The sequence below is a fragment of the Plectropomus leopardus genome, chromosome 6, assembly GCF_008729295.1.
Source record: "Plectropomus leopardus isolate mb chromosome 6, YSFRI_Pleo_2.0, whole genome shotgun sequence".
Lineage (NCBI taxonomy): Eukaryota > Metazoa > Chordata > Actinopteri > Perciformes > Serranidae > Plectropomus > Plectropomus leopardus.
The window spans coordinates 17088128-17103384 of NC_056468.1; the positions used below are offsets into that span (position 1 = coordinate 17088128).

General features: G+C 40.3%; 1 protein-coding gene across 1 annotated transcript; it reads right to left on the minus strand.

Annotated features, from left to right (window-relative positions):
• unc45b (unc-45 myosin chaperone B) lies at positions 1-12317 on the minus strand. Its single transcript, XM_042488080.1, has 20 exons — positions 12237-12317; positions 10966-11127; positions 10835-10871; positions 10561-10736; positions 10071-10160; positions 9797-9964; positions 9424-9589; positions 8245-8415; positions 7963-8134; positions 7559-7859; positions 4686-4780; positions 4289-4430; positions 4050-4190; positions 3814-3941; positions 3450-3516; positions 3131-3244; positions 2103-2218; positions 1326-1443; positions 1071-1226; positions 1-343 (listed from the first exon to the last, which is right to left on the minus strand). The coding sequence occupies exons 2-20, from the start codon at positions 11125-11127 to the stop codon at positions 71-73; spliced, it is 2793 nt and encodes a 930-aa protein (XP_042344014.1). The 5' UTR covers positions 12237-12317; the 3' UTR covers positions 1-70.
• Positions 12318-15257: the final 2940 nt, after the last annotated feature.

The following is a 15257-nucleotide window of genomic DNA, read 5'->3' on the forward strand; positions in this document are numbered from 1 at the left end:
TTTTTTATCTTTGATGTGGGAATAACATTTAACAAAAAAGTCTGTTTTTAAAGTCCGGAAAAATGTCATTTTAAGGAGAGTTGGTGAATGGTTTGATGAGACCAAGATCCATAGCTTTGACCAGGCATGCACGTGCCGCGTCGATAGGATCCTGCCTCTTGGGATTGTCCTCCGCCTTGCCAATCACCGAGAGGATTTCCAGCAGCTCGCTCTCAATCAGCTTCTTGGCCAGCTCACCGTCGTCTGAGTTGAGCATGTTGTAGATAATCACAAGGCCACGATGCTGTATATAAGGGTTGGGATGGAGACACAACCTCTGCAGGATCTCAAGCCACTGGGTAGTCTGTTGGAGACATATCATTCAGTTACAGCGGGGAAATGTGGCTTTCCTTAAATATTAAAAGTAAAACTGCAAAATTAAGACATAAAATGCAAATGCCCTTTAAGATCAACTCCACGCAATGCATTACACTCTGGCCTTTTTCAAGGTTCACACTCCTCTGAACACACTCAAAATCACAGTCAGCTGTGGTGTGTTCCAGCACTCGACGGGATAGTTTGATACTTGCAATTGTAAACAGATTTATGAATAAGTTTGTGAGTGAGATAACTCAGCATTTTTTTATTTTGATTTGAAAGGGAAACCCCCTGATTTTACACAAGACCAACACTTTAATCTCAGAGCTGAACTGCTGTTGACATTATTGATATGTGAAGATGTGATAGTAAAATCAAGTGTTCTCTATTTAATATTGCATTTCCATAACAATTATGAGGGGAAATATGACAGACACATTAAAGATAATCTCTTATGCTCTTTTTCAGGGCCATGTTTTTTTTATATTCTTTAATGTTCAAAAAACACTTAAATTTCCTCACACTGTCTGTGCTGGAACAACTGTTTCTTAATTGTAATTACAGTATCAGAGGCCTGGTTGCTTTGTTAGATACAACAAACAAAGTATGGATAGCTCATAAATTGTATTTGTGACACTAAAATTCTGCGGCTTCTACAGTAAAATCACGACTGTTGTACACTGTTGTACACTGTTGTACACTGTTGTACATACCACCAGGGTCATTTTGGTGCAAAGCTTCTTTTGGGCAGCAGTGAGCATGGCGAGACCTCCAGCTGCAGCAATCTGAAGCTTGTCGTCATCCTCCCCGCAAAGCAGGACCAGCAGCTTCAGCTTATCGTTACCGTCTTCTAGGTATCTATCTTGCACCTAAGATAAACAGAGTTGACATATACAGTGCAGCCACGGGTTTCCCCCACTTTATCATCTGTTGTCATCTGAGGTTTCTAGCTGCTCGTCTGATCTCACCTCTTTACATGTAACAAGGTTGCACATGCATTCAGTGGCAGCCTGTCTGATCTGGTCATGTTCCTCAAACATGTAGTTCTCAATCTCTGGCAGAGCTTTCTCCTTCACGATCTTTACTCTGCAAAACAGTTGGAGGTTCAGGTGAAAACACACAATGAGGCAAAAAGTGCAAACTGCAGTGAAGTCATTTAGGAAATGAACCACTTTTTTTATTGTGATTTCACTGAGTCTGTTTTATCGTTTTCTTTGGTGTCATGGTTTGGTTATCTGAAGGACAGAAACACACAGTCAGATAGTGAAATGATCCTGTCAGTTGACTGGTGAGTACCAGCTGGGCCCAGAGATCCTTTGGACCAGTTACAGAGAATAACCATCTCTGTTTCTAATGATGACTCGCATCCTTCGCAAAGGAAACTTGTTGTTACCCTCTGGTGTAAAGTAGTCTCAAGGTGTAAAGCAAAACGTTACAAGAATAGTTTTCTTCCAGCTGCAATCATTATTAAGTCATAGAAATATTTGCACATATTTATTTAGCATCATAGTGTGATTTTTGACCTCCCAGTCTTAGATTGATAGCAAAGCATCTGAGCACTTTTTACATGGTTTATTGAGTTTTGTCTTTTGTCAGTGTGTGTTGTAATTTTGAATTGTGTCTAGGTGGATGCCTCGTCTTTTTACTGCAAAACAAATGAACCTACAGGTACAAGTAAAGTAAACTGAATCATATTATTAAAAAATACAGTGACAGTAGCATCATGTAATGGTGAAAAATATTACCTTAGTTTTTCACTGAAACCAGCTAAGTTGGTGAGACCTCGCAGAGCCTCGAAGTTCTGTATCCCCTCTTTGTCTGTGTGAAGGAGGCTAACTAAAGGCCGCACCACCTCATACACCTGTAAACCAAAAACCCAGAGGAGTGAATTTAACAAGTCAGTTGTTGAACAGCAATTCAGCAGAGATGCATATAAACTGAATTCATAAACATTGAATTCTGAAAGTGAGCAACAAACAATGTTGAGGAAACTAAAAACTGGTGTTTCCTAAACTGCTAACTACTTTACAACTAAAGTGAAGTTGGTCAAACTATATCTGAACGATTCTAAAAAAGCACTTAGCTTGTCAAAGGAGTAATAGTTTTAAAAGCAGCAGTAGTTCAATTATATCCAAACTACTTCACAATCTGAGGTTCAGAGGTCCCAACTGGACTGACACATGCAGGTGTGTCAGTAAGGGTGGGCTCGTGAAAATACTACACCTCTCAGGAAATCCATAGTATTTGACTGCAGACATTTTGGTTGCAAACCAGGGATGATTTTAGTCAAATAACTGGTGACTGTCATTAAATGACAACAGTGGCCAGTGAGCAATATACTATGCCTAACAACGTCATGATGTCTACATGACCAAAAGTATTTAACTACTGAAAAAGCTACTGATATTAGACTGTAGTTAAACTGCCACCTGACTACTGCAATTGTCGAATTATCCAGCCACTTCGTCGTTAACTACTCTGAAACACTGGCAGCAAACAGTCATCAGTAATGATAGGTATTATTATTATTATAATATGAATCCCCAGCAGTAATGCGAACATTCAATCAGAAACACAAAATAAATTGTGTGAAAAGAACCAAAGAAAAGAAGGCAATATGTGGCAATAGTGAAAGAAGTTTTTAGTCACCAAGAAGTTGTCTGCTGTGCTGTATCTGGTTATCTGGTGTTTTTCCCTTACCCTTTCCCCACTTTCACAACAAAGGGAACTGTCAGATAAGTAAGCAGAACAACTGCTGTTGTATATGTCTTACCCTCTCACCGGGGAAGGCGATTTCTGGGTTGGAAATAGCTGCAATCTTGGCAAGAGCGTGACTAGCCTTTGTCTTCCCAGCATCCGTCCCCTCCAGAGCAAGTGGAATCAGAGCCTGAGAGCAGAGCCAGACGTGAATAACTGCAGAAGTATGCTGCCTCAGCCAGTTAATCCAGTTTACTCTAATCTGATGTTTGCCTAATTTGACAGGGATTCAGTTATGGAACACTTGGAAGTATCTGCTTTAATTTCCCTCTGACTTGGTGAGGTGACATAAAAAGATTCAGAGATTCACTTGTACATTAACTTTTATCACTCACCTTTCCCCCACCTTGGGCTACAATTGTACCACGATCTCTGGAATCCTCCGACAATGCCAAGAAAACCCTGAAGATAAAAAAAATAATAATAAAAGATATTTCTTGGGAATGGAGGAACAAACAAGAGAACTGATGGTTTTTTTTCTGATTTTGCTTGCATTCACTCCTCTCTGTAATGAAAAATTTGGATCATTCTTTATGAGGTGACAAAAATCTAGTCAAGTCAAATTAATGGCACGGGGATGGTATTAGTTTGAGTCAACCAGCAGTGGTACGTCATATGGGTTTTTTTGGTGGTGGTGGTAAGGTTCTTGTCAGTTGTATCAAAATTTTTGATGACACATCAAAATGTTTCCCCTCCCACCTTGCTAACATCTCCTTAGTCTGGTTTGTCAGGATCGTATTATCCGCTTTCACCATTACAGCGAGTGCAGAGGTTACTCCAGCCTTCAGCAGCCTTTTCACTCTCTTCTCAATGAAGTCCTTCTTGTCCTGCAAAAAGAAGATAAAGAAAGGATGTGCATGTATGCACATGTACACATAATCTCCTCTACTGAGTGTTGGTCTGTGGTCTAACAGAACAGCTGTTTCCTCTGTTACCTTGGGGTGTTGCTCAGGCACATGCTGTTTTGAGAACTTGGCAAGTTGAACCAGCTCCGGCATAATTTCTTTCTTGTCATAGCAGTTGGTGCAGTTAACCAGGGTGCAAGCTACCGCATATATGATTGTCTTATCAGTGGACTAGACACACACACAGAGACACAGAGAAAGGAGAGAGGTTAGCTCTACTGTCCATATCAGATACACTGTATGTTTCTTCTTATCTGTTATCTTCATACCTTTGCCAGTTCAAACATGGCTTTCAGGGCAAGTTCATCCTCAACAAAGTCATCTTTCACATCAGCATCATTTGTCAGATATGCAAGACCCTCAATAGCCCATTTCCTTGTTTTGGTGTCAATCTGAGGATTACAGAGCCACCTAGAAGAGTAAAAGAACGAACATTTAACAAGAAGTGCGTATAGAGATGATGTGAAATGTTGGGACTCCAGAGGTAAATTACATTCTGGCATTGTGTTATAAGGAATCATATCCACTTTGCATTAGAAATAACAAATAATTACTTAGGTGTTTAGCATATATTTCAGTATCGCTTTTCTCACAGATTTTCACTCTGGTTAATAACCTGCTAGATTTTAGCACAATCACATCAAAAGTTTGTGTGTCAGTACTCACTTTCTGCACTGCTTGGCCAGCTTCTCTGTGGAGCCCTCAGCGAACTGCCTCAAACTGTAGTCATCTCCTCCAGCTGAGCCCAGTTTACAGAGACCCTTGGGACAATGTGGACGTGAGTGCACATACCAGTACAAACACAGACACTGGAAGTTGCATCGTCGAGTTAAAGTTCTATATTGTCAAAAAATTCATCTTGATCAGAATGATCCAGATATGACACTCCTATAATTTGTAATCCAGTGCTCTAAATGGGACTTTGTATTACAAAATAGGCGGTTAAGGCGACAAAAAAAAAAAAAAGCAACAGGTAGAATAGCCAGCATGTGGTCACTTTATATGCTTCTATTTGAAGAGAAAACATGGGGGTTTATATTGTGAGAAACTACTTTTGACTATGTCATTATGATAGATAAAAAGTGATAAATTCAAATTAAATTGAGTAATTTTCATTTTATTTCGTGGGGGCCAAAGTTAACCTATTATTTCCACTTTTTTACTTTCTCTCTCTCTCTGTCATTTTGCTGTACTCAAATAGGCAGCCTGATGTCTGCTTTATCTACTTTATCTCTGTAATGGTTGAACAAACCAAGTGCAAATTCTAAATAGATGTATATATATCTGACCAATTCAAAATTTGATTGCATTTTATTGTTCCTTGTTTTTCTTTGATCAATTATATCCCAATCCCACAAGGTTTTAATGGAAAGATGGATCCTGATCCTTGAAGAAGGGTGGATTCATGGTGGATTTTAAAAATAAAATGTTACAAAGTTTCAAATTGCTAAAATACTGTACATATAGGCTACAGCTTGAAGTGGTTTTGTTTCATCATTACAGTGATAAAATAGATAAAGTACATTTTAGGTTTCTTTTAGCCTTTTAGTCCTGTGAAGTTAAGCAAAGTCACTGTAAATTAAACAATCATGAAAGATGAAATCATTTCAAACACTGAGGCGTGGCTCTCTTTGGCAGCAGAAGCAGTGTTTTTGTTGACCCACTGAAACTTGTTTTAAGGGCTCTGCAGCTGCTGAGGTGGAAGGGTGGTTTATGTGGGAGTTTGTTTCCGTCTGTGTGACAGCAGATTATTAATGACTGGAATTCATGTGTCAGTTCCCCCAGGAAAAATCCTGCGTGTTTTTTTCCCAAAGGACACTGTTGCAATCCTGCATATTCAACTGCTTTTATCAGTGGGACATCAACTCAGTCGCCATTGTGTTACTGTATTCAGTGATGAATAGTGATTTAACAGACTCTCATTTATCACCTTGTATTAATTACAACAATACAATCAAAAGTAGTTTCTAAAAATCGCATTCCCCAAGCTGTTTTCTGCCCTTTTCATATAAAACACTTAAAGTGACCACATGCTAGTGTATTTAATGTGTTTTTCTGTTGGTGGAGAGATCCACCAATCAGTCCTTTCAGGAGAAAATCCAGGAAGTGTGAGGGTATTTAGGAGTGTGTGAGACCATGCTGCCATCCAAGTAAGTGTGTCGGTTGATCCAATTCACCCTTATTTCCCTTAGCTCGAGTCTTGTATGTGAGTAGTAGTAGTAGTAGTAGTAGTAGTAGTAGGGAAGGTAGCACCAGCACCGTCACTACCTGGAGTCTGCAAAAATAGAGCCTGGGCCTGATGAAGGTGCTATTGCTGTTTGGGTTGTGATAGCCATGTGATAGCCAGCCTAGCTAGCTTAGTTAGCTCAGTTTAGCCTCCTGGGGGATAGCCATGTGTTAGCTTAGCTTAGCTTATCTTATCTGTGTTATCCTGTGGTATCTGTCTGTAGGCTGTGATAGCCATGTGATAACTAGCCTAGCTAGCATGGCTAGCTTAGCTTAGCCTTAGCCTTGTATCTGTGATAGCCATGTTATAGTGTAGCTTAGCTTTGTGACTGTGATAGCTTTATAGTACTTTAGCCTGCATCTGTGAGAGCTTTGTAGTAGTTTAGCTTAGCCTCGTATCTGTGATAGCCAGGTGGTGCTGCCACTACCTGGAGCTATAAACGGAGCCTGCGTCTGTTGAAGGTGGCAGGGCTGTTTGGGCTGTATAGGAGCAGCGAGGGCTGGCACCAGGGGAGTGGATTTGGGACGCCAGAGCTCACTGCCTAGCCTCCTGGAGGTGTTGTGGGACCAACTAGGTGAAACACTGATGAAAGGAGGTTCTCACCTGATGACCCCAAAGATGTGTTAGCCTTCACTGCTCTCTGACCTTTATATTTAAGCCATAATAGCTGATTGGTGACCCTAGTTTCTTTAGTGTGTATATTCCCGGAGCACAAGTTTTTTGTGCTCAGTTGAAATCCCTGTCTGTGTCCCTGTCCGCAGAGCTTTCTGCCACCGTGGCTCTGCTTCCTCTTTCCCTTTTTTTTTTTATCTTCTCTTTCTTTTTCTATTACTGCTCTCTGGCACTCATATTCACATTTAAGTGATAATTGCTGATCAGTGAACCTAGGATCCTCATTGAGTGCTTATCCTTTTCTGGAGCACAAATTTCTTGTGTTTTAGTTGAATAAATAGCTGGTAGCCTACATTGGGATGTGTAGTCCCCTTAAAAGCACTTGTTATCTGGATTTGGTAATCCTGAAAAGTTGGTTTCTGGATCAGGGTGATCCAGTCCAATGTAACATTGAATTGGATGCCAAATAGCAAAACACAGTATTTCCAAAGCATGGTCATTCTGATCCAGATTAAACTATTTGAACAACTCGGCCCAGGACTTCAGTGCCCAGTGCAACAGTAACTGCTCATTATGTTTTTACTGTTCTTACCTTTAACTGTGATGTTTACATAATTTGCTTTTTGTGCACTGGCTGTGTCCAAAAGTTATTAAATAATTAAGTTATACATTATTCCTTTTTTTTCTTTTGCACACTCACCACAAGGGCACGTATTTTAATCTTCTCATTCTTAGTCTTCTTGTAGATGTCCTTGAGCAGTGACACACCATTGGTGATGATGAAGGAGGCGCGGCTCATCTTCGAGGAGGAATGGATCAGCGCCTCCACGGCAACCATCTGATCCACCTCACGCTCAGAGCCACACAGTGCCACCATCATCTCCATTATGCCTTGCCGTCCCACAAGGGCGTTACCGACATCAAAGGGACCCTGAAGCAGCCCCGAGATGGTGTTGACAGCATGAAGGGTCTTGTCCATGTCGTTGGGGTCAATTTTGGATCTGTACAAGAAAGAGGGAAAAAAGCGTAAGAGATAGTTATGTGAGCTTGGTCTGAAAGTTGGAAAGTCTTGGCTAAGCGGTGAATTGTGTTTTACGGACGCACTTGATATAATCATCACAAATGTCCCTGAAGTTGTCTCTCTCGGGGTCACATGTGAGGTCATCATAGAGCTTGTTGAGGAGCACGCTGGCAATCAGCTGTGTGTTGTCTGTCAAGGGCAGCTGATCTGGAAGTTCGGGAACCTGACCACACACCTTGAGGATCTTCTTCAGACCTGGAGAATAAACACATCTATATATATGAATATCTGTCGAATACACCTTGTCAGGGTGTACGGATGGTAGCTCACAGCAAATAAGATGCCCGTTGCTGCTGTCTGCTCACCATGGTCAATAGTGAAGAGGGTCCTGGAGTAGTCCTTCTCTTTCTTGGTACTGCGAGGTACGTTCTTACTCAGGAGGTTCAGCGCCTGGTCTCTGCCATGACCAGACACCTTCTTACTAGCAACCATTTCCAGCAGAGAGAGGAGAATGGTTTTCAGGTCCTTAGATGCGTCTGTAGATAGACAGATGATATAAAAGAGAGGATGTCTCACTGTGCTGGGAAAAAAATACTAATAAAAGTTTGCAAGTGGGGAATTTACTGACATATTTTATGTCTTGGAATAAAACGTGAAAGTCTCTTACGCTTGTGTTAACAACAGACCTTATTTAAGGCTTCAAACCAAAAACAATTCAAAAAACCCATTGACTTTGAGAAGAGAGAACAGAGGTGCTGAAATGCTAACGGATTTCCGGGTTTTGGGACTCATTACTGGAGTTCTCTAAATGCAAGCACTTCATACAATAACCTTGTGTTTTCCATACATTGATTCATTTAGTCTTAATTTGTGGTAGAGTTGCGCAGCGCCCCTCCTTGCCCTGCTCTCTTTATCTTCGTCTTTGTTTACTAGACCACAAATTATCTAATTTTAATCACCCCACAGTCCCTTCGCCTCACTCCCCTCCTCTGTGGGATGTTTCCCTGGGAGAAGAGGAGGTAGCAGCTCAGGGTTCAAGCCTTTGGTTGGCAGCTGTAGTGGCTCGACTTTGCTCAGCGCATGCCCACCAGCACTGGGGCGTCACAGTGGACTGGTGGCCAGTGGGTCTAACTTGCTAGCTGATGGAGTGGGGAATCAGGGTCGGTCTCCCTTTTTGCTAAGTCTATCTGTCTTTCCCAGGTTGCTTTGCGGTGTCCAGAGTTGTTTCTAATGCTGGAATACAAACTTTCTCTGCAGGAATGCAGTGAATCGGTCTTTCACTGAAGGGACATTAGTATTTGTAGCTTACAAAAGCCAATAGGAACTCTCTCTTTCTGAGATGACCTGTGATTGGCCGAAGTCTCCTGTCATAGTCCAGAAACAGCCATGAGGAGGGGCTGAAGTCTAGTTTTCTCTCAGTCCATTTGAATTACAATATGCTCAGATTTTAATATGGGATTTATGCCCAAAGGCACTAAAGTTAAACTGCTTTGAATGAGATACATTTTTTTACTACAAATGATGATTCACAGATTCTGTCTTACCCAAAACCAAAGCCTCTTCTTTCCCATATTCCCTTTTATCTCCACCAGTGAGAGAGTCGTTAATGCACTGGAAAAGGTTGCACGTTGCCAGTGAGATCTCCTCGTTGTCAACAGCCATGATGCTGCACATCTTATCAACACCGACCATGTGAATGATGGCCATGGCCTGTTTGGAGGATGTGAAGAGAAACATACACTAAGTGCATTTTGTGTAAAAAAAAAAATAAAAGCAAATATTAATAATGGCATCGTATAGGTGGCAGTTGTACTTTTAGAGTTTGATTGTGTTTAGAAGATGCTACACTGTTGGTATTGCCCCATGAAACCTTTGATTCTCATTTTCATTTGGCCTTTGTCATTTTTCTGTGCTCACCCGAGCTTTGTGTCCTGTGCACATCCCTGACAAAGTACGAATAGCAGCCAGGATCATCTCTTGTTTGCCCGTCTCTATCATGTTGAGCAGCAGAGGAACGCCATTATTCTGGAAGATTCTCTCTGCTCCTGCATCCTCTCTTGACAGCACAATAAGGTTGTTTGCTGCCTAGACACAGGATAGGAAGCAGAAGTGAAACCACAATTGCACAAACTAAAACTGCAGATGAATAATAAAAGGCTATGGTGATGGCTATGGTACAGATGATACCCACTTTTTCTCTTTTGTCCTTCTCCATTTCGTCATCAAGGAGAATGTCAAACATGTTCTGCACCCTCGAATCTGTGGAGAATGTTGTCTTGAGCTGTGGAGAATCAAAATGAAACTTTTATCATCATCTGATGCCTAAATAGTTCATTTATATACTTGCATTTTGTTAGTGGACTCAGTAAACGTTAATTTGTCTTTTTCCTCCTATCAAAAAAGCAAAAAGCAAAAGCTCCTCCTTCCACGCTAAAGAGATGTAGCAGTATTTAGGGTCAACTTTAATTTAATTTCTTTGTAAACCACAATTAAGAAAAATGACAAATAAATCTACCTTGTACCTTGTATATAGTCAGTTTTTTAGCCATAAGATCATTGCTGACTACATGTAGCAACACTGATTAAGTGTTACTTAATGCATTTGTGCAAAGACGTGCATAATCCTCTATTATAGTGCATCAACTTCTGTGTGTGGGTGTATTGCTCTCTTCAATACTGACCTTGGCCTGGATTTCTGCTCCCAGCCTGCGGAGAGTCTCCAGGAAGGTCTTGTTCTTTGGTTCAAGGGTGGCACATCTCTGCACATCTTTAAAAGCCATGTCCAGTTTTCCTAGCTTCTCCAGAGCTTGGCATCGCCGGTACAAGGCTTTAATATCTGCTGCGTCAACATCAATTGCTGTATTAGAGGAAGAGAGAATTTAATGAGCTTTAGTTTAAGATAGTTATTATTTGCTTCTGGCATATTTTTTTGGTTAAATGTATGTATTTATTTACCTTTAGAGGCATCAGATGCTGCATTTGTATAGCTTTCCTGTGGGATAAACAGAGATGTTTAGGTTAAAAATACACAAATATAATCTGTTTGGTATATGATTGTTTTTGTGCTGCTTTACCAAACTGCTTACCTTTTTTAGGTAGCATGCAGATCTGTTCCTGTAAATGACAGCAAGCACTTTTTTGTCCTTGCACACCTTGATGGCATTACTGTAGCACTCGATAGCTTTGTCAATATCTCCTGACTGGAAGTGTTTGTTTCCCTCATCTTTTAACTGGATCGGGTCTCCCATCTGGTAGAAATAAGAATAATCAGTCATGACATATAACAGATGACATATAACCTACAGATCACAGATCTACAGATCTGACTTTGCGTTTTTCCAGCTAATCCATTTTCGCATCACTTTTTGTGTCTGTGAGCTGGTGGTATGAGCTCATCACTAGTGATTACCAAAAGTTTTATTATTTGTCATTTTCCCAGTAATGATTCCACCCCCAGTGGCAACAAGCTCAACAACTGCTGCAGTTTCAACTATTACTGCTGTTTCAGTTTCAGTGACCGACATTATACCCAGATGAGCTTTGGTGAGTATGTGTCCATATACTCAGAAGATTGGTGCGCTCAGTGTCATCTAGAACATCTTTCACCGTTCACTGACTGAGGGGTTACACTTGATGGTCACACATCTTAGTTTTAACACTCTAGTTCTTGGATTTGGGAGAGAGTTATTCATGTTTACTAATATTTTTGGAATGTCTTAGACCATAGGAATAACACGTATGAATTGTTAAAATCGATGTGGTTCCCGTTTAACTATTTCAGCATCATCAGGCAATCTGAAGTCACCAAAGCTTCATTCCAACATCACACATTTCAGTCAGGTTTAGCAATTGATGGATACAATTTTTTTTTTAAAAAAAAGAAGAAACTTAAGAGAATTTTTTTTTTCCAAAGGTGAAAGGCATTAGGATAAAAGCACAACAGCAGCTCAAAATGTTTGGCATGCGCATGTACATTAAGTACAAACACTTACTTTTCATCAGCCCAGGAGAATATTAATCATCTATCGGCATACTAATATATTTTTTTAAATGTATAATTAGAACTGTTTTCACTCTTACCATTGTTGGAAATCAGTGTACTGCTGTTCTGGGTCTCTTGGAGCAAATGGCCATGCACATGTTATCTCTAACTTTAAATGGCGTCCCTTCAGGCCTTATTTGGGCACACTCTCATACCTCAGTTGCAGTGTTGCAACAATTGTCACTTTCCCAATGTGCAGACACCATCTCCTATCACCTAGGCGCAGACTATCCCCCTTCTTATCCTAAGTGCCTTCTGCATACCTGAATGTCACTCAAATTAAAATCACAGATCTCTGAGGAAGCTTTACAGTACCTTAAGGGCTGTGCGTTGTGTCTGCTGCTATGCGTAGATGGTCCGGACCTCTGGTCAGTAAAGCTTGTTACAAACTTTTTCTGTCTTATGTAACCTCCCCCTACCAACACCTCATTTATATTTATCGGGATCTCAATGGGGTGGGACAGAACGAAGGTGGACCAACCTTCACACACAGGGGTTCACTGCAAGCACACTAAAACCCCAGAGAACAACTTTGTCCCGAAGCTCATTAGAGACCATGATTAAATGTGTTGCAACCAATATCCATCCAATATCTTCAAATTATCCAAGGCTTTATGAATAAGTTTTTTCCATTCAATGAAGTCCGTGAGAGTGACCCCCTGCAAGATGGTCTGCTCCTGATAAGGGCTATTTAGGGCACAGACAGCTGAGAACTCACCAGCAAATGCCTGATGCCAAAGTGGCGGGAGGGGGGTTTAAAAGACTTGTGTGTTTGGAGGGGGGGCTGACAGCTGCGGGACCACAGAAGAAGCTGGTAGCTTCTGGAAAGAGAACGATATCAAGCTCCATGAGTTGGGGTTAGAGTAAAGGTCTGAGTAGGAGAATGCATTATCAAGAAAGGTCCTCATACAAGTACAGTTGTGTGTTTGGGTGCTTGAATGATGAAGACTCAACTTTGTGGTGAAACTTGTTCCAACATACATGGGACCTAATGACTAAAGTCTGTCCTGATACAAATGTGTGTTGTTTGCGTGAGAAACACATTAATACAAGACAACGAACCAAACTGATTAGTGCGTGTGTCTTCTGTCCATGCAGTGCATTATTGGATATGTTGCAGACACACAGTCATTTTGAATACGTTTGAATAGTATTAGAATATAACTCAGTAAAGCGTTATGTCTGGGTGTCATGTCAGTTGAGCAGTTTTACTTTCTATGCCAGTCATTAGCTTGTTCTGACAGTCGTCACCGTACATGTCTGGACCGGCTGAACTCAGGTCATATGGACAGCTAACTGATCAAATGTATGGAGTGGATTATTGTCACATGAAGGTTTTACAAAGAACAGAGATTTGTTTTCTGCTGACAATATTTTGACACTCATGAATCATCAGCTCTGACTAATGACTTATGATTCAGGGTTACTTTGCTGGCTAATCTGCTGACCAAATGCCATCATTTGTCATTTTCATCATTCCGTAATTTTCACAAACACTATGAACACAAATAACTTGGTTAGCTATAAACATGTTTTAGAGTTTCTATTCCTGTAAATATAAAGAAGACGACAGTAACTGATAGTGCCAGTGGAAATTTACAGAAGTGTGAAGGCTTGTTCTCGTAATGATCCAAATAAAATGTATGAAATGTAATGTAATGTATTTTGTCTTATATAATAGGCTACATGCCTGTGATCAGTTTGATGTCACACACAATTTAATTCAGTTCATAGAGGATTTATTGGCATGACCATATTGAAACAGTATTGCTAAAGCACATTTTACACAGTGGTTTAACAAGGAACCGTGAAGTTTTTAGAAAGCTAATATGTAAGCATGTTGACATCGTGGAGCTAAAATAGCAGCATTAATGTGCTTAACATACCGATGGACATCAGCCTCATCAATAATGATAAAAACAGTAATAAACAGCGTGTGTGTGTGTGTGTGTGTGTGTGTGTGACTCACTGTTTCCAGGGTGTGACAGGTAAAGACATATGCTGCCTCCAGACTGCATTTTCTGCAGATTGGTAATTGCTGATGTTAGTTATGAGGACAATCACAATGAGGATGTTTGAATTTCAGGAAGTGTTTTGTCCGGACTGGTTGGATTATTTTGGATTGGTTTGTGCTTTTGTTCGTGTCCCAGTTGGTGATGTAGTTTTAATAAACCAGTCAACCAAATTGGAGCACACCTCATACTCTATATATGGCAGTTTAGACCCCTTAAAGGGGAACTGTGCCCATTTTAAAATGTATAAAGGTAATCAACATTGTTTACAACAATCCAGAAATGGTGGGCGATTTTGTAGATAACAGAGAGCACAGGGGATTGTTCTGAGAATATGGGGGCATTTTGTTTAAAAGTGAGAAAACTGCTTTCTTAGGCCATGGAAATAACATAGTGGGGGTGGTTTTCCCCTCGAAATACTTTTAAATGTGTTACATAGTGTGGCAACCCAAGAAAGTAGGAGGCATGATTCATGATAAAGATACAGTTAAAACAGTGCCGGATAAATTATAAAAATGTTTAATTAAATTAATTAAAATCAAAAGATGATTAAGTAAGTTAGTAAAATTTTCTTTCAAAATCTAGGAGTCCTTTATAAAAGGACACAACGTTAAGGAAAAAAGATGAGCACAACATAAACATTACAATATAGTAGCATAGTAGAAGCGTCTTGTCAGCCTTTGTGGTTACTGTTATGTTTTCTCGCCTTACAGGTTTTGGGAGGCCAGAACAATGACGGGGTTAATCTGTTTCCCATGCGAGCTAAACCCACCCCCGACTGAGAAAACAACTTTGTGTATGATCCACTGGCCAACCTCGGTGCTGACATCATACAGCACACAAAGTCGTGTTTTACACATTTCTTGATCTTAATCTGTTTCTTAATTTCCTTTCAGTTTTGAAAGTTTGACTTTCAGCGTGGGAAGCATCAACATTTCAGGTAAGAAATAGCTGTGGTTACAGGATTTTACAGCTATGTGCCATCGTCCAGCCCTTTTCCCCGAACCTGTAGCCATTAAGTATCTGTATGACTATCTCTTTGAAGCAAAAAAATGGTGGTAAAAAATAACCCAAGTTACAGTGAAACTGAAATAATAAAGCCTTCACTGATCTAAGATGCATGTAGACTAACAGATAAACAGATATAAAGTGCAACAATCAACATATTAACAGATATTTTCAAAGAAGGAATAAAACTACCTAGATTTTTTTTAGAGATCAAAAAATTAAGAGCATAAAGTGGAAAAGGGCTCTTACCTAACAGATACTGTATCTCAACATTTTACTTAAAATATACCCTGCTAATTGCCTTATGACTGGTCAC